The 23,066-nt window shown below is 39.1% G+C and overlaps 1 protein-coding gene across 3 annotated transcripts in view; it reads left to right on the forward strand.

Annotated features, from left to right (window-relative positions):
* The window catches only part of LOC105839353 (Down syndrome cell adhesion molecule-like protein Dscam2), a 146,516-nt gene that overhangs the window by 116,504 nt on the left and 6,946 nt on the right, over positions 1-23,066 (forward strand). For 2 of the 3 annotated variants that reach the window (XM_036291265.1, XM_036291266.1), the window contains exons 9-19: positions 17-279; positions 2,446-2,607; positions 9,076-9,447; positions 14,299-14,604; positions 15,693-15,992; positions 17,065-17,196; positions 17,630-17,769; positions 18,514-18,677; positions 19,563-19,777; positions 21,284-21,877; positions 22,740-23,015. In XM_036291265.1, coding sequence (XP_036147158.1) covers positions 17-279; positions 2,446-2,607; positions 9,076-9,447; positions 14,299-14,604; positions 15,693-15,992; positions 17,065-17,196; positions 17,630-17,769; positions 18,514-18,677; positions 19,563-19,777; positions 21,284-21,877; positions 22,740-23,015 — 2,924 coding nt within the window. Of the gene's footprint in view, positions 1-16; positions 280-2,445; positions 2,608-4,595; positions 4,881-9,075; positions 9,448-14,298; positions 14,605-15,692; positions 15,993-17,064; positions 17,197-17,629; positions 17,770-18,513; positions 18,678-19,562; positions 19,778-21,283; positions 21,878-22,739; positions 23,016-23,066 lie in introns of all 3 variants that reach the window. The other variant, XM_012685613.3, reaches the window with a different exon arrangement.

Raw genomic sequence — 23,066 nt, forward strand, 5'->3', positions numbered from 1 at the left:
ACCGATTTGCTTGCAGATTCATGATAGGCCAGTACGTGACGGTGCACGGCGACGTGATATCCCACGTGAACATAAGCGCCGTGCGGGTGGAGGACGGCGGCGAGTACAGGTGCACGGCGGCGAATCGCGTCGCGAAGGCGCATCACGCCGCCCGGCTCAACATTTACGGGCTGCCTCATGTACGAACGATGGGAAACTACGCCGCCGTGGCTGGTGAAACAACTGTCATCAAGTGCCCTGTCGCGGGCTTCCCGATCGCCAGCATCACCTGGGAGAAAGGTTCGCTGTTATGCCAGTCATCCACGGTTTTTCGTGAATCATAATGGAAAATATTTTTTCACTATTTATGATTTATCATCTGTGATTGTATTCTTCGAATAATGCACTGATGCACTTTCAAAATGCAATTTTTTTAAAAATAGAATTACATTTTTTAGCATGAATCGATTCTTTTCATTATTCTGTGTATAAAAGTGCTCAATTACTAATATTACCCTGTACATTGCAAATTGAAAAGTATGGATAGCAGAAGAAATGATCTTTTTATCGGGAAATTTTTGCTTTATTATTTCATCGCTCGCGATACTTTCAAACCGCGGATTTCAGAGAACTTCTGCATCGTCTATCGCGAAATTGAATTACTCAATTTTCACTCGATATTAAAAAATTGTCGCCTCGACATTGTAGCGAAACCTATGATATGTGATATCGACATGCTTTTCGATTTATACGTTGACATATTTTTGTATTTTATGTTATACATTTATGTCACCATATTTCCTATAAAATATTGCAACGATTTGACTGAAGTCGGTCATATGCAACTAAAAATCTTCGCAATTTTTAGAGGTAGAATTTATTATTATTATTTTTTAGGTATTCTGACGCAATCGATTCATCATGAACTGTGTTTTATTTATTCACAATTATATTTGTCTTAATTTTGAATATGTATTTGAAATGTATTTGAATTTTATGAAATGTATTTGAATAAGAGACATTTTCGTAGTCGCAATGCATCACGCGAGCAATTAATTCGAAGCCTCACGGCTTCGTCGTGACCGAAACCAACTTGTTTTCCCCGCTTTCATGAAGTGCATCGACCTACGTACGTGCCGCTCCTCTTATTTGTCCGACTAAACACCATAGTGGTGGATGGTGGAATTAAGCGCGCTCGCGAAGATTAAAATACTCGGGATGCTACGAGGAACGCATAAGGAAGCAGCGGCGTTGCGTCTTTGACCGGAAAAAAGTCGCGCTTTCCTCAGAAAATTTCCCTTGTCTTCGTCGGAGATCTCTATTCGCAAAAGCGCGAGGCGAAGAAAATCGAACGCTTTTTTCCTCAAACTCGCGTTCCTCGGCGCGGACGAAGGCGGGTTGACGCGTAATACCGAGAGAAGGCGTGGGAAATCCTTTTATTTCGACCGGGATCACGACCGTCCTGCCCGCGGCAAACTTCCAACGTTTCCTTCTCCGTAATAATGAACTCGACTTCGAGAAAGTTTCGAACGATCGTTCCGCCAACTTTCTTCACCCCTCGCACGATAGCGCAACCGCGCGCGATCACCTACGGCCATTTAGTCCATTAAGCATCGCGGTATAAGAGTTTTTAAAGATCTACGAAAATGTCTAATAGCTATAGAAAGAAGCTGTAGAAAGAAGTTACCAGCTTCATATTTTTATTTTTACTTTATATTATCCTTCTATATTTATATGCTGTACATGTAATAATGCAAGTATTTAATTTTTTTGTCCCATGCACTTTACTTTTACATGTATTGTAAATATCTGATAGAAAATTCTTAAGTTATAATTTTTATGAATTATATCATATATTATTTTACAATTACACGTTCTAAAAATTATAGGTGTCATTTGTTAAGTTAATTTTTGTACCTGTTTTTTAAGGAAATATATTTTGTATTATTTTTCAGTATTTATTTGTCTAATATTATAAACTATTGCACTCTGCATGCGCTGTTATTTTTGTGTTCATCTGTTTCCCGAAATATACTAAGGTAACTTCCCTTCGGCGGCAATTTCAAAGTCGGTTGCCGGCTATAGAAGCATATTGAACACTCGACTGCGCCGCCATGACATCGCCAGGATGGTGCAAAATCAGTGGAAAACCGCATTTCCACAATGCCATGGTCGCGCGGATTGTGACGCGCAATGGAAAGCAAATACATAATTTAAACTTAAATATCGCACCTCCATACCGCGTGACTTTCAATTAATAAAACTCTTGGTCGCAGGCAAAGAAAAACGCTTTTGTGATTATAATTTCGCTCCAGTTCGAATACAGGAATATAAAATTGCTGAAAATTGTATTTATTCGCTTTATTGAAATTGATTAGAACAGATTTTACTTTTATATTATTACTGCCTTTTTTCATTCGAAAGAAGTTGTCGAAGTATGAAACGCGATGCACTTTCTCCTCGCAGATGGTCAAATATTACCGACCAGCCGACGTCAAGAGGTATCTGCGAACGGCACGCTGGTGCTGCATCGAGTCGACAGCAGCACCGATCGCGGTGCGTATACGTGCACCGCGAAGAACAAGCAGGGTCGCTCCGACTCGCAGACTATTCACATAGAAGTTAAAGGTAAAGTCATGTCGTTCCTGCATAATTATTCTCTTTCATTACTTTTCCTTCTCCACGCACGAAGATTTTTGGAGTTTAAATTGGAACAACACAATGTTCCGCAAAATTATGTGCATGTAAATATATTATTTTAAGTATTAGAAACACTAACAGTGGTTCTATTAATACTCAAAACGACTAATTAATTATTAATCAAATAAATACTGCCAGTATTAAATTCAGCTAGATTTAGATCTGAAAATATATTGACTGGACTATCCAAATAATTATAAAGGAAGTTCATGGACAATATTACAAAAAATTATGTATCATTCTAGCTTAAGCATCTTACAAAATTATTTTAATGGTTTAAAAAATTTGTCTTTTATGTTCGACTAAACTTTTAGATTCTTTTGCCAAACTGTTTTTTCCAATCATCGTTGATGACGACATCTGCTTTGCTGAGATTTTCGGTCCATTCTACGACGAACCCAAACGTCATGGCTGTAATCGCGACGAAATGCTTTCACGATGAATTGCCGGGACGTCGAGTCGACTTATCGGAAGAAATTGTTCGTCGGCGCATCATGTCGTTCGCGGATTTTTCACACGCCGTTAAACGCGAGACTTTTCGCGTTTTCTGTTTGGTCGCTCTCCCGCCGGTCGAATTTTGATTTGGAAAATATTCAATCGATTTGGGAAATCGTAATGTGAAACAACGATACATTATTCGATGACGAATACAAACGACGTTCGGCACGAGTTATCGCGCGGTTTAGAATAGGAAGCGGCTAATAAAAGAATATCGTATCGATATGAAATGCGATCGATATATTATATCTCTCTTCGTGGAGGAATTTTAAATTGATAGCCGTGCGCGGAATCGCGGACGTTTTGTGGATTTTTATCTCGGAGCGAACGACAATTTTCCTCTCGATACGTGTCATACCGGCTCGATACCGCGGAGAATCGCCGTAGAAGCGAAGGAAAATTTGTAGCGCTTCACGCGTATAATATAGTGCGTTCCCGTAGGTATAATACAGACGAAGGGTAGATGGAAGAACTACAAGCACATGTTTTATTTTTTTCGAGATCGAACGGGACTCCTTCGCCTCGTGCATGATAGAAAGTGCGGTGAACTTTCTATGATTTAAAAAGAAATCCCCTACGTCGCCTCATTCCTGTCGCGTGTGAGACATTCATACTTCTCCATTCGGAGACTTCTCTCTCGAAGTGCTGGAATATTTCGAGATATAAATTATTTCACAAAGCACCTTCCATGCGTTCATATTTTTAATATTCAAGTGAAGCAGATTTATTGTCGCTCTAATACAGTAACAATGGCAGTTGTCGTTTCGAAATTGTAAAAAAATCTGTAAATCTTTCAATATCAAGTTATTATTAAGTTATAATTATTATAAATTGAAAAACTGAATATTTCTTTCTCTTTACGATAAATAGATGTCTTTTTCCGTGAAATACGTGAATGTACAAAGTTCATTATTATCTCAACTAATTAGAAATGTTTTCCGTTGAAACACAACTAGTATTGTAAGATTCCAAAGAATTTTCTAATGGCACGCAGTGTTTAAATGTGTAGATGGTATAATTTGATTGATTAATTATTTTAAAAGTTTCCTCAGATTAATGACAATTTCAGATGCATGACTTTTTACGCTGCAATTACGTCGAGCGAGTAAAGAGCACGCAGGTAGGATATAGAAATGCTCGCGATTTTTTTCGAGAAATTTAGCTCGCGTAATATTGAAGCTTCTCAAGTGCCGTCAATCCGAATTTTTTGAGTCGATAGAATATCGAATCGTAAAAATCGGAAATATATATATTGAATATTTCCGCTGATACAGAGCTATTTCCTGAACACATATCGAAGAGATGAACTAGGATTCTTTCTTCTCTCGACTTGACTCGTTTCGGCGCGGTGCGACGACGACGACGATCGCACGTCATCGCAATGTGAAATAAACTTTCGTACTTCCTGTAATTTGCAGTACCGCCTAAAATCGATCCGTTTAGCTTTCCCGTCAATATCCAGGCGGGCGCGCGGGTGCACGTAACCTGCGCGGTCAGCGAGGGCGATTCACCCCTGAAGATCACCTGGCTGAAGGACGGCAGGCCGTTGAAGGGGACGCGAGATATCAACACGCACCAGATCGGCGAGTTTGATCTCGCGTTGAGGATACAGAGCGCGTCGACCGCGCATAACGGCAACTATACTTGCGTGGCGAGCAACGATGCTGCCAAGACGTCTCGCACGGCGTCCCTCCTGGTCCATGGTACGCAGCAACCGGCCAAACCGCCAGATGCCATGCCGGATACCGTCCCTGCCTCTAGCCTCTATTTCCCTCCGAACTTCTCGTTCGAACAGAAAAAAAAAAACGATGCAAATCTGCACCGTTTAGGGAATTGAATTCCCTTTTATTTTTTATCCTGTTAAAATCTTTTTCATTACTCAATTTGTCTCAATTTGGTTGTAAAAAGGAGGATCTTAATCTTGTCATTATGCAGTTTGAAGAAGTTCTCTCTGAAATATCTAGGGATTTATTCCTGATTTTTAAAATCGATTTTTGTAGTCGAACAATAGCCGGTTTTACTTCCTTAGTCGATGTGGCACGCTCAGTTCTTTTTCCCCCCGGGGTTTATTCCACTAAAAGCTCTCTTCCCGTACTTGGCGGATATGCATGTTTCCATTGGCGGCTCGCTGGCGAGTACCGCGGTCGTATAACGAGAAAAATGGGGAAAAGGGCGATGATTGCTATTAATCGACGCGCAATTCCGTGCCAAGCGAGACCACTTGACCGCGGCGAATCTCGCATACAAAGCGCGAAAGAGGAATCCGGGATAGAAAAATAATCATCGCGACTTCGATGGCAAAGTGAAAAGCGGATATTCTCGTGCAAATTTTCCTCGACTCGTCGAAATGATCTGATCGCTTTTTTCCCAGGCGCGAAACAACGGGATTCGATCGGACGTGATTTAAAGCGAAGAAGCGAGAGACTTCGCCGAAGATTACATGGCCGTAATGGATCTCGTCGCGATATTACATCGAGCCACCGTTCTATTAGAGAGGAAGCACGAAAACAGAGGCGAGATATTTGTCGCTCAAAGAGTGAAAAGAAAGGGATACGCGTGTGGATACGCGCGTCGATGTGTATTACAATCCCTCGTCAAGACGAGACAGCCTTCCAGCTATCCGCGCGTTTACATTTCCCCGTCGTAGACGGGGTGCGCATTAAAAGCACTCCTTCTTTCAACGAGCAAATCGCTGCGAGCGAAGGGACGAACGAAGCCCTCGTCGACGACGAGCGAATGAACGTTACGTACGAACGAATCGCCCAAGGGTGATTACTGGCGTTTCGTTGACAAAGCAAAGAATAAACAACAGGGAAATAGAGATCGCGTCTCTCCTACGAATTTGTTTATTTTGTGCTTTAACCTACGTGACGGATGATGAAATTAACCCACGAGCGAGTAACCACGCCGTCAGGAATTAATTTCTTCGAGCTTCCTTTCTAATTCTGTTTATATCTTTCTCGTAAATATTGAATCTTTAAAAGCTTAGAAAGCTGAAAAAAGAATTGGAATTGATTTGAATGTTTGATTACGTTTTTAAGAACTTTTAATTTTAAATCCTTTTTAAATCATTTCTTGTGTGATCGAGAGATTCCGGCGCTTTAAAATCACAAGCGCTCGTCGTGCATTCGTTATTTTAACTCGAGAATAATTACCTGGGCTATTTTTGACACTTTAGCATTGAAAAAACAAAGTTCACCTCAATGAATTTTTAAATCCAAATTCACATATCTTTTAAAGATTCCGAGATTAAATTTGCAACACTAAAAACAAATTATTGTATACTTATAATGCTGAATTTAACAATACTTAAAATAGCTGAAGTGAATCACCTTATGTACATGATCATTTACGTTATAGAATCAATTAAGTATGGTAAGAGTTTATAATATAAATTCATAATAATATGAATTTAAATAAAGTTGAGTATTATTATAATTAAATTAAGTATTAAAAAGTATATGTTATAATATCTTTATAAAAAAATTATATTTCTATATTTATTTTCATTTTGATCGAAAAATACTTCATATATTTTTGCATATAATATAATAAGCAAATTTAATAAAATAAGTTTTTTATTAATTCTGTAAGAGAAAATACAATAAAAATCATTTTATATTAGAGAACTTTATTTTAAATTGCTATGAAATAGATATTATATAATGTATTTTGTCTTTTTTAAATAATTGTTCTTTGTGAATATACAATCTCAAAAACGTGCCTAATATAAAAACGTTTTATTGACTGATTTCTCTTGAAATATTGTTACATTAAACTATTTGATATGTTTTTTCCATTTGTTTAACATTTTCTTGATTTCTTTTTACTTTTTTTAGAAATATTAAAATATATATAATCTTCTTAGATATTAATAAATTATAGAGCAATCAATAACATATTATACGTATAATAGTTAAGTTAATAATAATTAGTTAACTGTAAAAATTATCCCAGGTGATTATTTACGTAAAAAAGAGTAACTATTCCTGAATTAAAATCACGAGCGCTTGTCGTGCATTTATTATTTTAATCTAAGGAGATCCCACCGCCTACCTAAGTTAACGTCACGTGCTCGCTATCGATAACGTCAGGCGCCAATTAAGGACCGTCGACCGCCAAATTATCTTCGACGAGGGAGAGAACTCTCGCGTCTCCGCTTTACTTGCCGAAACTATGCGACGAAATTTATCACGCGGCGTCTCCGGCAAGAGAAGCTTCTTTGTTACCTCGCCCGAGAGTTCTCCATGCCGCGTCCAACCTTCTGTCCTCTACCCCTTTTCTACCCTCCTCTCTTTCTCTCTCTCTCTCTCTCTCTCTCTCTCTCTCTCTCTCTCTCTCTCTCTCTCTCTCTCTCTCTCTCTCTCTCTCTCTCTCTTTCCACCTTGGTACATGTATATGAGTATTTATATATACATATGTATCGCCACGTACATACGCGCGACAGACCTCTTTGGGCATTACTCACGTTACGCTGCGCTATCTGGTTCCCTCTACCCGCGCGGTTCCTCAATTATTCTCAAACAACCGCCCACGTTCTGTTCTAATACCCTCGAGGCTCTCGTGTTCCCCTCTTTTCGTACGTACATACGTATCGCGCGCGGTGCAACGAGGCAAGTTATTATTGTCGTTCCGCGGCATTACGCTCGTCGCGACGTACCCTACCCTGTTTTCCCCGTGTGCCCCCTTGTCGAAAAGTCGACAACCGGGTACGAAAAGGGATCCCCCTTTCGCTCCGCTTGATTGTTTTCGCCGTTCGTGTATCTCTCGCGGAAATACGCGAGCGTCGAAACACTCGAGAGACACACATACCCGTCCCTCATGAAACTCGGAAACGTAGTTTGTACCGCCATCACGGATCGTAACCCTTTTGTCGTCGCTGATGCAGCAAGATACCGCGAATTATTCTCGATTCGCGTGGATAATGGCAGTTAATAAAAAGCGAGAGGAATAAAATTGAATAAAATGATGGTGAATAAATGATGATTATTTTCGTTACGGAGAATTCGTGGAAAAATAAACTGATACAGGAGAACAAGTTTAAAATTCACGTTTCACGCGAGTGAATATTATTAATATTAACCGCGCGAGTCGAGAACGAGAGCGTATCTCGCTATCTCGTTCGACATTGATGGAATAATGCAATATTTCTTGCTATGTTATTTTAATTTCGTCTCTGTCTCTGTCCTTAATTCAATATTATTTTAATTCCAGTACAAATACACTTACGCGACCACACAACAAAATACGACACGTATCGCCGGGAGGATAATTAAACGTCACTCCCGAGGTCTGCCTAACGATCAATATCTAATTTCGTCCATAATGATGGAGTCATGTAAGTCGAGCACCGCCAATATTGGCGACTATCTTTGACACGATTTCTCATAATGCAAGACGTTATAGGAACAATTATTAAGTTAATGTCGCTCACTTTGATCAACAATTTTAACGAGACGAAAGAAGTTCGGGACTGCCGGTGTTCAGCGATTTCTCAACTCGACCACACGGTCGATGAGCACGATCAGCTATGGATCAGCGCTGTTGTTAATCGACCCGTGAAACTAACTGCGACAAGTCAAAGTACAACTAATCTCGGCGTGTTTCGCCTGACAGCGCGTTTCTGTCTGCGTCGAGTCTCCGCGGCTCAGTCTCGAACTCGGTAAACGACGACGGGGACAATATTCCGCGCCGAATACGATTGAATCATTTTGCGAGCTGATCCCCCGCGATCCCGAATAAAGTTAAGCTAAGATTTCTCAGATCTCTTAAGGCGACGACGACGTCCAGGACGAAGGCACAGAGCAACGAGCAGCCGGCAGCAGAAGACTCGCCCGGATAAACTCGTTTCACGTTCACACTCACAATCATCTGTTTCTTTCTCTCTTTTTTGTGCAGTTCCGCCCACGATAGCCCCCTTTAGCTTTAAGAAGGACCTGTCGGAGGGTCTGCGGGCCCAGGTGACCTGCATGGTCGAGAAGGGCGATCCGCCGTTCACGATCATCTGGTCGAAGGACGGCGAGCAGATTTCCGCCTCCGGCACGGCGGCCGCCGCCTACGGGCCTGCCGCCGCAGCCGCCGCTGCCGCAACCATTAACGATCTCCGACAGCACTCGCAGACACCACCTGGGCTGCGCGTAACCAACATTGACGCCCATTCCAGCGCCATAGTTATCGAGCGCGTCACCGCCGCTCACACCGGCAACTATACTTGCCTGGCGCGCAATTCGGTAGCCGAGGTCCTCTGGACGGCCGAATTGATCGTTCGTGGTAAAGTAAAGAAACCGCACCGCGCGGAAAACGCACCGAGTCTGTGTTTTTCTTTCTTTCTTTTTTTTTTATATCTCTTTTTCTCTCACTGTTTTGCACCTGGCAGCGCACCATTTTCTCCACGACGATATAGCGGCAACGGACGAATGAATTTGGAGGGCGAAGGAAAATTATCGGAAAATCTAGACAATTATTTAGAAAGTTTCGAATAAAAAAAATTTTTTGAAGGCAAAGAAAAAATTAAAATGTGCTACAATAGGCTTTCAAATTCCTTTATTTGAAATATTGAGTTATGCTGTTTACACTGACAAAGTATAACTTGAAATTTGAATTTTTTAAATAAATATAAATTTGAATTTTTTTTAATGTAAAGTAAATAGCGCAATTTGTATTTCTTATACAAGTTTTACGCGATAATATAATATCTTCATCGTAGGAAAATACTTTTACTAAGCCTTTATTTCGCGACGATCAGCGATGTCTGACCATAACGTCTTTATCTACTACTGACTGAACAGCTAGGCTATGCAGCTTGCAATCGCGCGATTAAGATAAATTGCCTCGATAGGACGTGGAATTAATTCTCTGGGCGCGATTGGACCAGGGCTTTACGAAACAAAGACAACAAGTTTGTGAGATTTTAATGCCTTAGTCACCCTCCGATTTTATTCATCCGCGGTTGCCGTATCGTCGTCATGTAAGCGCAGCCGCAGCCGCCGCAGCAGCAGCAGTCGCCATCACAGCCGTCGAAAAATAGCATGAAGTAAGGGTCACGCACTAGGGTTGCGCTTGGATTTTGCGGACGAACCGGATATTCGCGCATCGCGAAGGTATCGATGGATATCGAGCTCGCGCTCGCGCTCGAAATTAACGTGCGCGGTTTTGTGATTTTTTGCTCGTTCCGCAAAGTAGTATTTTCTTATTTTACTCCGGCGTCAAATGGCAATCACATTTACATTATTATTATTAGCAACGTGAAATGAATCCTCTATCGCGATTTCTCACTTGCTGTTCTCCGATATTGCAACTTGTTCGTGACGTGATTAAAATTGCGATATAATTAAACGCTTTTGTTTAGTATAATTAACTAGTGGTCATGAATGATCTAGAGATTCTAGAGGAAATGCATGAAAGATTTAAGAAACGTCTGATCCGAAAAGTTTAAAATGGGAAAATTGTCCAAATAAATTCGAGCTGGGATAATTATGTAAATTATGATGAATGAAACATAAACGAAAAATGTTAGTATTTTGATCATATTTATAATTATATGTTATCAGGGTTGAGTAAATCAATAATGTTTTTTAATTAGATTAAAGTTAGTAACTTGTAAAATTAATTTAGTTAATTTAATAGTAAAAGTATGAATATCGAGAACAAAGTAAAAAAAATTACGTTAATTAAATTAAATTAAATTAAATTAAGTTATTTTTCAAAAACATTTATATTGAATTAAAATATTATAATTGTTTAAAATTAAATTACTTTAAATCAGAAAACAAAATGTGGGCTATTAAGTAAATTTAATATTTTATTGGTTAAATTATATTTAAATAAAATAACAAAACAATATTCTTTTATATAGAAATGTATTTTTCCTTTTACAATATTTTTAACAATGTAATAGAAGTTTAGGTAAATTTAGTCTATCTGAAATAGGTTTTGTTATTTATTTTTCCATATGACTTTTCTACCGCTTAAAGCCACTCGACCGGCACTTTCAATATCTGTTAGATCTCTCCTGGGTAATACACTCTGGGTAATACTCTCGCGAATATAATCCACGTATCGCGCTTGAAAATGTTTCGAGATGAGGTATATCCTCAATAATTTTTTTTTCAGTCCCAATATTTCGGTATTTTGCGTTTTGTACGCCGAGTCGTTTTTTCACAAAGTGTTATTTTTCGGTGATATCCTACGCAAAATTTGTTTATTAAATTCGAGATAACTTCCGTGCGAAATTTTTTGGAAAACGTATCGCGTGCAAGCGCTAGCCGGATATTCATGAGAGACAATTCGCTATTCGTATAAACGAACAACGACATCGTCCAGATAAACGCAGCTCTAGAGTCCTTTTTTACGAGATGATACGCGCGAAATGACGAAGCAGCAGCAGCAGCAGCAGCAGCCGCCGCCGCCGCACAGCCAGTAAGCTCGTTGCACCAACGCACTTGAGCACAGCAATATAGAGTTATTTCACTCCACGGGTCACTCCGTAATATATTTTCTACCTAGATACATATCTAGCAACAACGGGCGCACCGTTCAACTTGCACCTCTCTGCCCCTTATCGCGATAATTAAGTACTGCGATCGCATATATTCTCCGCATTAATTTCGCGTATGTCAAACACAACGGTACCCGACTCTCTGACATTATTCTCGAGATAGTGTTGGATCACATCAAACGATTAATTAATTTATTGTATTATAATTAAAATAATCGACTAACAACAATTAATTATTAATTATTTTTTAATTAGCAGTAATTATTTTTAATCGGTTAAATTAATTATAATTCTATACAACAATTTATTTTAATTAATTTATTTTATTAATTAACAGTTTAATTGCTGCTGAATACTTAAAATATTTTAAGGCACAACTAAATAATTTTAATCATTTATTATAATTAAGAACTAAATTTTTAATTATTAAGTGATACGTTGAAATTAAATTTTGTCCAATACTATCTTGAGACTTACGAAATAGTATGATAAACAATACATCTGCTTCAAATGGCAAATAAGAAATGTTTATAAATTTAAAAGCATTAACGCTTTAATATATCGGTGTATCATTGCTTCGGGTATCGCTGAATCATGTGTCGGGATACAGTAAGATGTAACATATAAAAGAGAAGAGAATCCGTGAGAAGGAAAGAACGAGAAATGAAATCTCAACCAATATGACGTCCACATGCTTGTCGGTATTCAACACGATCGCAGTAACCCAGAATGAAATATGTACTGCATGCGAGGGCCAATACGGTCACTTCACAAAACTCGGCTTCGCATATATAGTACCATTCCGTCTTGAGGCACGGCGAGCCAGCAACAGCAGCAGCAGCAGCAGCAGTAGCAGCAGCAGCGGCAGCAGCAGCAGCAGCAATCTTGTAGTTCAATTTGGAGCACCGACTCACGTTCACTTCACCCAGCACACGCATATCTGCACTGACACGTTTTTCAGTTTATTTTTCTCTTTTATTTGGCCCCGAGCGCCACTAATCCCTTGGCACCGACTTCCCGACGTGTGACGCTCGCACCTCGTGTTTCGTTTCCTCCTTTCGTTCCCCTCTTCTTTTTTTTTCTTTTCTCTATCCTGCTCTCTCACCGAAAATTCGTATGTCGCCTATCCACCCTGCCTCGCACCGAGACGAATCGGTCTCGTTTGATCCGAACGTTCGCCGGAATAATCGATTTCCAATGCAAAATCATTACTCAATTAAGAGAAACGAAGAATCGAAGGGTCACATTTATCGGATTTGAATTAATAGTCAATCAGATGCCGCAGTGTATTTAAATTAAGAAGAGGAATGTTTAAATGTATTTCCCGGTGCTCTTGGATGTAATTTAAAAAGTACGGTATCTCCGGGAAGACTGTTATTTCGCTCGCTAAAATAAATTGTAGCGATAAGTTCATGTCTGCATTATTGCGCGTGCTACTACTTTGTTGATTTTATTATCTGACACGTTGACTACCATACGGGGGAAATAACAAATTCATTCACGTAACTCGATTTTCGCGCAGTACTGTGCGCGCATTTAAGTGCGTTTCCCTTCATCCGGTCGACCCTTCGATTATTAATCACGATCGAACGATAATATGCTTACGAGCGCACAAATGCGCGGTGCATTATGCAAATGAATGCGCGAGTAATTCGGCGCGCAAACGTTCGACTCGAGCGGGACGCGCATTTTGCGCACCTTGTGCATATTTGTATACGCAACAATTGATCGTGCACATACGTATGTGGTATTGAATTCGCACAGCACCCGATTTATCGTATCACGTGCATATCGCTCTGTTCTCTCTGTGGTCATCACGATGTTTATCGTCGATGGAAAAAAATCTCTCCATCGCGCACGTTTGTCCTTCCGCACCGTGTGTTCCTCCGCACTTTTCTCACCCTTTGTCCCACCTCTGCGTCTCTCTTCCGTCTGTTTCTTTGTCGCGAGAGGCGCAGAAGAGACGGATAAGAAAGACGGAGGTAGCGAACCGCCAATACATTTGGCGGGCGATCCGTAATTTTTATCAGCGAAAGTTTCGCGCCGTTTGTCCGCAATCCCGAGAGGACACTTCAGTCCTTTCCCCCATGCACCTTCAAATCCTATTTCTCTTTACTTTCGCGGCAGCTAAAGTAGGAAGTTACAGTAGGCCAATCCTCTCCCCGGGAACTTTACGCTCTTGCCTCAGCGCAATAAGCTTAGATAGAGAAACGTGCGACAAGGTCCGGCAGAGCATCCCCATGTGATTTCAGTATTCACGATAAAACGCGACGCAATTGAGATCGAAAGTCTAATTTCGCGGCACGACAAACAGTCACATTTTTCTCTCGAATTAGTTAATATACTCTCTCAATCAATTGGTTAAAATTTATGCGTAAACATCTCGATAATTCTTTTTTCAATAAAAATTTAATTAGTACAAATGAGTTAAGATTTTTAATAGTTAATAGAGAATCAAATAGAAGTGTTTTCGCGACGCGGAGGAATTAAGTGAAAAGATACGATTTTCATCGTCCGTACGAATTTTCGAGCACAATCGGAGCTTCCGGACCGTGTCGTTACGGTAGCTGTCGCGTATCGAGCAATCCGTGGCAATCGATTAATGATCGCGCATTGTGGGTCAGTGCCTCCACGATGGGTGGTAGAGCCGCAGGACGCCCGTGCATCGGAGGGAATGCCCCGATTGAGTTTGCATTGTCACGCCGACGGGTTCCCACCGCCGTTGGTCACATGGCGACGCGGAAGCGGCAAGAAACCTGGCAATTATCACGACATAGCCAGCCACGAGCACATGCAGGACCTGAGGATACACTCCAACGGCTCACTGGTGTTCGGCCGAGTCCAGGAAGATCACGAGGGTTTTTATCTGTGCGAAGCTATGAACGGCATTGGAGCCGGGCTCAGTAAAGTCGTCTATCTCACCGTCAACGGTATGTACCAATTTCAATTTTTCGTTGGACTAATTTGAAAGGGGCAATTTAGAAGTTGCTAATGTTTATTTATTTTTAAATAATAAGCACAAATAATTATCAGGTTCTTTCACTTCTTACTATCCGCAAAGTTCAGAAATTATTTTTATTGAGTATTAAAAATATTATATAAGAATATTTATAGTAAATATACATTTATAGCTTCTTTGAAAAAATGAATTACAGTCTCTATCAAAAAATGTTCTACAAGAATATAAGGTATTAATTGAATAAAATCTCATCAGATTTTTTTATAATAATGGAAATATAAAAATTATTTGATTACCTCTTTGTAACGTCTACCCTTTTTATGATCTAATGTAATTGTCAAATGAGAATTTAATAACGAGGAATGTAATTTTTTTACAATAAAAACGTTATTAAATCTCTCTTTACTATCTAGAGTTACAGAAAATACTTTAACGCTAAAGCTGCACGATAAAATATCTCTTTCCCTCATAATTCCTCTTGGAAGGATTAGTCTTCTACTAATTGGTGATTAACCCTAATTGGATCTCGATGAAACTTTAGGTATTATCAACAGTATGACGATTGCACCGTGTAGTCTATTCGATCCACTTTATCCTATTAAGACATTGAGAAAATATTTTTTGATCAAATAACTGAATTCCTCGAATTTTACCAAATATGATCTTATTGTTTTTAAAATATAAACAATAAAATTTATTATATAATATATTGTCAAACTTAGTTTTCTAAATTTTAAATTTTTAGTATTTGTTTTTTTAATTCTATTTTTAGTTCTCAAATTTTATCTTATCTTAGAATAAACTTTTTTGTGCAACTTTAATGAGTTAGATTATTAATGTGATATTATATCGACTTGTTAAAAGTGTAATTTACAATGCAAAATTGCAAGTTAATAAAGAAATCATTAACAGTATAAGATGCAAGTGTCTAAATCTGAATCAATCTTCTTTAGCTGTTTTTGTCGGTTTCACTAAATATGTTTTTACTATTAGTTCTAAATCTCATTTTAGATTATAAATTAGATAAGTATAAATTAAATTTTATTCTGCTTAATATAGTTCCCGCGCATTTTGTGGAGAAGCATCGTAATCAGACCGCAAGGCTGGGCTCAAATGCTTCGCTGCGTTGTGAGGCGAAGGGGGACCATCCTTTGAAGATAGTATGGAAGAAAGCAGGCTCCCAGTTGGATCCTAAACTCCCCGACTATCGTTATTCTCTGAAAGAGGACAATATTACTGACGGCGCCGTCAGCGTTCTCGGCTTCGTCAGCACTAGCCGCGAGGACAGTGGAAGGTACTTTTGCATCGCATCCAACGCTTACGGACGCGATGAAATGACAATTCACCTTTACATTCAAGGTACTGTTTATTCAAATCCGATAAATTATTATCTAAATTTCGACAGAAGCTTTTTAAAAAATCGTTGACAATTGAATACAAAGACATAGTATTAATTAATATACAGGAGGGGACATTTATTAATTTTGACAACAGCACAGCAAGAGAAAAAAATAATGAAAATAACAATGATACTGCTGCTGATATTAACATTGATATAATCGTTCGCTCTCTGTTGGATGATAGGAGATAGTCAATGGAGTCCATGAAATTATCGCGAAGCGAGTTATCACGATGATGCCTTCGGGGCGTCAGTCGGTCGGTCGGTTGTTTGTGCGTAAAGCTATTTCGCTGGATGTAATTATCGTAATGTATACAGGCACTCGACAACGCGCATCCATTTAATTTAATGTACGTCCGCGCGAGTACGCGCGCGAGACAGATGAGCCGGCGGCTCGCGTTCTCTATGTGTTCTCCAAAATGAGATACGCTTCGAGCGGACATATTGCGCCGGATAACCCGTGAAATATGCATAATGCGGATACACGACAATCGTGCCATAACTGAAATTTATTCCATTGGACGCGATGTGTGTCGGAATTAGGCGAAAACTTCCAACTAATTGCCGGACTCTAATTTCGCGCGGTGAAACGTTTTAATAGGAGTCGTGCCAAAAATCAGGCTGATGCTGTTTAAAATCTTGCGTTAAATGTTGAAATTGCATTTGTGTCAGTCAAGCTTTTATTAATACCATATCGCTATACCATCACACATAAAAGCGTTGTAATGCTCTTACTCAGATGCCATACAAAATAATATATATTTTGACGAATAACTTGTCGTGGCGGCAGGTGATGCACACGGTACGCAAATAAAAATTTAGTATGCATCATCTGTATTACATATTGACAGCAAAGGAATTAATTTAAAATTAATGCATCAATTCGTTAAAAAAATATATATATAAAACGTGAAAAAAAACGATGTGCAGCCATTAAAAGAAGTATTTGTAAAGAGATAAAAAAATTTTTAAGCATTAAAAATTTTAACATTAACTTCAAAAGAGATTCCACAAAGTTATATTGATATATAGAGCCTCCAGATTTTCCACGGAATCTTCACGTAATCGAGAAAGGTAGTCGTCACATTAATCTGGGCTGGACAACTAGTCAAGATGGGAATAGTCCGATTACACAGTACATAATTGAGTACAAAACCGAATCAGGTAAGCATAATCGTAGTAATTAATGTAATTGAAAAATCTAATATCTTATATAATATTATATTATATTTGGGAATATGTTAACATAAATAAGAATTTTTTAAATTAATAGATTTGTTAAAAATAAAAGAAATGATAGAAAATTTATTTTAAAAAATATTTAACAATAAAAACGAGTTAATAAATACCAGATATGTAAAATTAAATATTTCGTATGCTCTCTGGGTTCTAGATTTTCACAAATTAATATTATTAATAAATTAAAAATTTAAATATTATTTTTCTGGAATTAATAATACCCCAGAATATTTAATAAAAGCCAAAGCTGATAAATGTCAGTCCGCTTAGACTGGTGCACAACTACAGCAGTCTCCCTGGATTGACGTTTCCGTTGACCTGGGAATTACATTGTCTCAAGATAAATTCAATTTTACAGAAGTATGGCACGACCACACGTTCCACACGACGGTACCGGGGACACGTGCTCGCGGCCACGTGAGTGGTTTGCGCCCTGCGGTCACTTACCAGTTCCGGATGTACGCGGACAACGAACTGGGTCGGAGTCAAGCGAGCGACGTAGGTATCGGGGACAGGCCGAACATTTACAAGTCAAATCGCACCCTCATTGGACGAACGTTTCCTATCCAAGCGGCCGGTCGTCATCCTCTTTCCCCATTGAGAATTAAAATAATCGAGGACACCGGTGTATGACGGGAACCGAGCCCGATCGATATTCCTGCGCGCGTAAAAAAAAGGCCATCTCGCTCTCCGGAAACGAAATTCCTCTTCCCGGACTCGCCTCTCGACTCGGATGTGCGGTCGCATCGTTGGCCTGGATTTAAATTGCGCGTTGCCCTTTCGGGCGTATCGACCGCTCTCGCACCTTTTTTTCCTGCCACACAGAAAATAATTCGCTCGCGCGTTTAAGGGCGCGCGGTCTGCGCAACATTCATGGTGCTTTAAAATGAAATATCGAAACGCATCCAGTTGAATTCGTTTTATTTCTGCGGATCTTTCGCAGGTACTTTAACCAGCACATGTTTTCTTAAACACGACGTGACAGCTAGCATCCTTCTATACTACATTTTACATACTTTTTGAAAGATTTTTACTTTTATGTTAGTTTTACAAAAGAATTTTTAATCCAACTTTATTTTGGGCGTCCTTTTTGTGATTTAAACATGCTGCGGACGAAAATTATGAAACACTTGAAAAGTTTCAGCAGTAATTAACAGAAAAAAAAGAGTAAAACGCGCGCTAAAATGGCGAAAGTGAGCGAACTCACTGAAGAATTCAAAAGAGAGTTTACGGGCTTTTCAGATTTTAGAGACGACAACTGAGGGGGAGAAACCGGGCGGACCGCCGCGAAATCTCAAAGTGGAGCCCATCAGCTCGACCGAGTTCAACGTCACCTGGGATCCGCCCGATCATGATTTATGGAACGGCGAGATACTCGGTTATCACGTCGGCTACAAGGAACATAGGTAACGACCGAAAACACTGCCGTTATTTTAACGATGCTCCTCGATAGGGGTTTGTTTCCTCACTCGCGCGAGCACACACACACACACACACAGGACGCACACAGAACTCTAACTTCCTGTATTTCAGCCTACAGAGCTGATACCGTAGAATTCACGCGCCATTAATAAACGACGAGCTATCTCGGGGTCAGTTATTTATCCGCCTGGGGCAACGCTGACAAATCCTCGAAAAACTATAAGCTTTTTTTATGCCCACGTTTTTGTTACATCGTTCCAGCGGGCTCCTATTATTGTAGTGCTTTTATGACAAACGAGTTAAACGCCACGATATCTATTTTTTCATTATTTCTAGAATGTTAATTAACTGTGCTAAATATTATTATATTAATATAAATTCAATAACGTAACAGACACAGCTTATGCATTATTTTAATTTTTAATACTTGAACTTGTCTTAGATAACTCTTGGATTTTTAATTTACTTTTTAATTTAATATATGTATACATTAAATGCATTTGCATAATACTTTTTACTTATTTCTTATTTTATTAATTGCAGATTCTGAAATAGTTATTTAAAAGGTAAAATTTCTATTTTTTGCTTCTTTTTATTTTCTGTTTTTCTTTAACATTTTTGAACTGACATATATTTCTTAATATTTTTAATTGCGATTTTATTTTAAGTTTACCTTGTCACTTCCTTGGCAGGAAGTACATGTACATAAATCCATATTATCTCAACATTTTTCACATAGTAATCCAATATCAATTTTGCCTCCGAAACTTTGCAACAAAGTTTGAGGTTAAAAGCAGACACTTGACACCCTTTCGGCAAACTAATTAATCATACGAGCCAGATATAATGAACGCTCTCGCGAAATTTAGGTTGGGGGCGGAGCAGTACACGTATAAAACCGTGGAAAGACGGATCTCGACGGCGAGTGTCGCTTTGGGTTTGGCAAGAACATCAATGCCCGGACGCCAGTATCACTTGTCGAACTTGAAGAAGTTTACGCGTTACAGTGTGGTCGTTCAAGCGTTCAACGCCCTCGGACCCGGTCCTATGACGCAGGAATTTGTGGCATCAACACTTGAGGATGGTAAGTGATTATTTTAAAAAATTCGCGTTAATCGACATTTAGTTATTTCTGAATTAACAAGCGTTTATTAAAGATATCGAAAAGCGCGACAATTTCTCAATTATTTTGAATATGAAGTAAAAAGTATGTCATAAAAATTAATTTTGACACTACTACTTTTAACACTATTAATTTTAATCACCAATGATATTTTAACTTTCTAGATAATTAAAATTGCAATGATTCTTACATATGTTTTAATTGATTAATATTTTCCCTTGACCTTTTATCATTTTGAAAGCTTGCCTTATAAAAAAATTAATCCATTTCATTTATATTTAAATATCTTATTTTTATTTTTATCTTTTACTACTAAAAAGGTAAAAAAATATAACACTTAATGTATGTTCTTAAATAATCATACGGTATATTTCACAAAATTTACAGTGTGAGTTACGTATTTACTAGACTTTTAATTTATTGTGATTTATGACAACAAATTATTAAATTTTCCGTTTGTTATTGTGACATTGAGATTAATTTCATTAAGTTTTAGTAATGTAATGCATTTATCGTGGGTTTTGCGACGAATCGAACGACGGCGATAAATATGCACAACCGGACGAATAAAATTAACATATTCGACGCGATCGATCGGAGCTTTCGCGAGCTTGGGAGAACGAAGTTCTCGTCTAGACGTCTATTTTCGCGTCTCGACCCGAGAAGCTTCAAAAATTCATGAAGAGAATAATATTCGCGCCTTCTCGCGAGCCTATCACGAATTCCACCATGAATACCGACCGCATGCGGCGCGCCGCGGCTGCACGGTTTCTCGGATAAATAATAAATTCAGATGCCGCACCCGCGCTCGCAAATAACTTCTTTAATCCCGTCCCTGCCGGATGCCGCGGACTCGACGAAACTTCCAAGTGCACTCCGATATTTTCGATCGCGAGAGGAAGAGCAAACATTCCTCGCGACTCGCACTCGTACCTCTTTAAAAACTTTCCACCTGAACCCCTTTTTGAAATGTTCTGCGCGTATAGTCACGTTGGCCTCGAATATGCGATGAATATCGACGTTTTAAATGCCGTACGAATTTTACGAGCCACATCGTTCATATTTCTCCGATCGTTGCAATCTTAAAAATATATTAAAATATTGTATCTTTTTAATTTAGCGACGTTATAATTTATTCACTAAAATTAACATACGAATAAATATCTACATAAATATATTAGATTATTATTATAAATTTATAATTTATTGTTGTATTAGTTTTATTTAATTTCTGTTACTAAAATCCAATTAATTTTAATCTACTAAAATATTACTGATATATTAATAATTTATCAATATAATTTTCAATAAAATTTATTAATTATATACGTTAGCAAATCTCGTTTTGAATCAATTTACAGATTTCAAATGACAAAATTATACGCGGATGTATAAAATTTTAATAGAGACATTTGTATGTACGAGATTACTTTGCATACCCTTGGATAAAACTTGTAATTTTTCCAGTCCCGAGCAGCCCTCCTCAGGATGTACGTTGCACCGCGCTTTCGTCGACGTCCTTACAAGTCTCCTGGGAATCTCCGCCCGACTCCAGCCTGAACGGGATCCTGAAGGGTTACAAGGTCATGTGGGAGAACACAGACGCGCTGACGGAGTCCGTCAAGCCGGAGATGAAGATCACCACCGCGCTGACGGTGGTACTCCACAGCCTGGAGAAGTACACCAACTATTCGATCCAAGTCCTGGCGTATACCAGAACCGGCGACGGCGTCGCCTCGTCACCTCTCTATTGTGTGACCGAAGAAGACCTGCCAGAGATGCCGGCTGATGTCAAGGCGGTTGTCAACTCGGCCACGTCTATCATCGTCTCCTGGCAGCCGCCTCTGAAAAGTAACGGCAACATCACCTCTTACAATGTGCACATCCGCGGATTGGGACCGGAGAGCAAGTGGCACAGGAGGGCACTACCGCCGTATCAGACCAGCTACCAGGCCGAGGACCTGAACAAGAGGAGCCAGTACGAATTTACGATCGCGGCGGTCACCTCGGTCGGCGAGGGTCCGCAAACCCCGTCCATCACGGTCTCACCTTCCAGTGAAGGTAATGGGATTATTTCTTATTTCAATTTACGAGTTTAATTCAAGTTTAAGCTTGAAGATTAATTCACTAGCGCGTACGAAATTTAATTTAAATTTATCTTAAAACACACTGAGAAAAGAGTCGAAATATTAGCAAGCAAATTACTTGTGACGTTTTCTTCGATTTTTATCAGTAATGAAACAAATTTGATTGTGATGACAAAATGTTAACTTTCGTGAAATCTCATTTTTTTAATTACTTGATTTATTTGCTAAACATTTTATTCTGTCGCGTTTAAATAAAGATTTACTATGGTGAAACAAATTTATATTTCACAAGTAAATTTTTCGCTTTTCTTGGTGTATTAACGATGTCTACGTTTAGAATATTTTGTTTATCTTTATGAACGAACATCAATATGTTCTTGTAGTCTCATGCTCTTCCGATATCCCGACGAGAACGCGATAGTAGTTTGTAACGTTAGTACAGTGAAAATATGCAACTTTACTTCAGTCATGAAACTTGGAGTTCCAGAAGTTGCCTTTCGGCACACAAATTGGAGTAGTTGTGAAAGTTACGTTTTCGAAACACCGTTCACTCGCCCATTCTATAAACATCCGGGCTAAACGAATTGTCTACAGTCGACTAGTAACGAGATACCGAGCGCCGTACTTATGTTTGTTAATGAGCCGCGCGTGCTTTTTATTCTCTCCCTTCAGCTTCAGGAATTCTCTGCAAACTCTTTACCACAAACTTTAAATCTTTCCTGTCAGGGAACAACACTTTCTCCGAGTTTGTTCCGCAACAGTTGATAAAAGCTAACTTAGACGGCTACGATTATCATGTCTACTCGATAAGGGCTCGCTAACTTACTCTATTACAGTTCGTGCCGCCATATATTCGTTTGGCACTATACTGATCGTACCGTGGAAGCAAGATGTGACGCTGCCCTGTCAAAGCGTGGGTAAACCCGAGCCCTCGGTTATCTGGAAGCAATCAGGAAAGGGTCAGATAGTTAAGCCTTCCGCCAGAGTATCCCTTCATCCCGACGGATCCTTGCAAATCACCGATCTTCACAGGGAGGACAGCGGAAATTATACTTGCTTCGTGGAAAATCGTCATGGCTCCGATCAAATAACTCATCGTTTAACCGTACAGGGTAAGCGCAATTTTTATTTTTGTAAAGCGGGAGATATAATTTTATTTTAAA

Source organism: Monomorium pharaonis, chromosome 8, assembly GCF_013373865.1.
Source record: "Monomorium pharaonis isolate MP-MQ-018 chromosome 8, ASM1337386v2, whole genome shotgun sequence".
Taxonomy (NCBI): domain Eukaryota; kingdom Metazoa; phylum Arthropoda; class Insecta; order Hymenoptera; family Formicidae; genus Monomorium; species Monomorium pharaonis.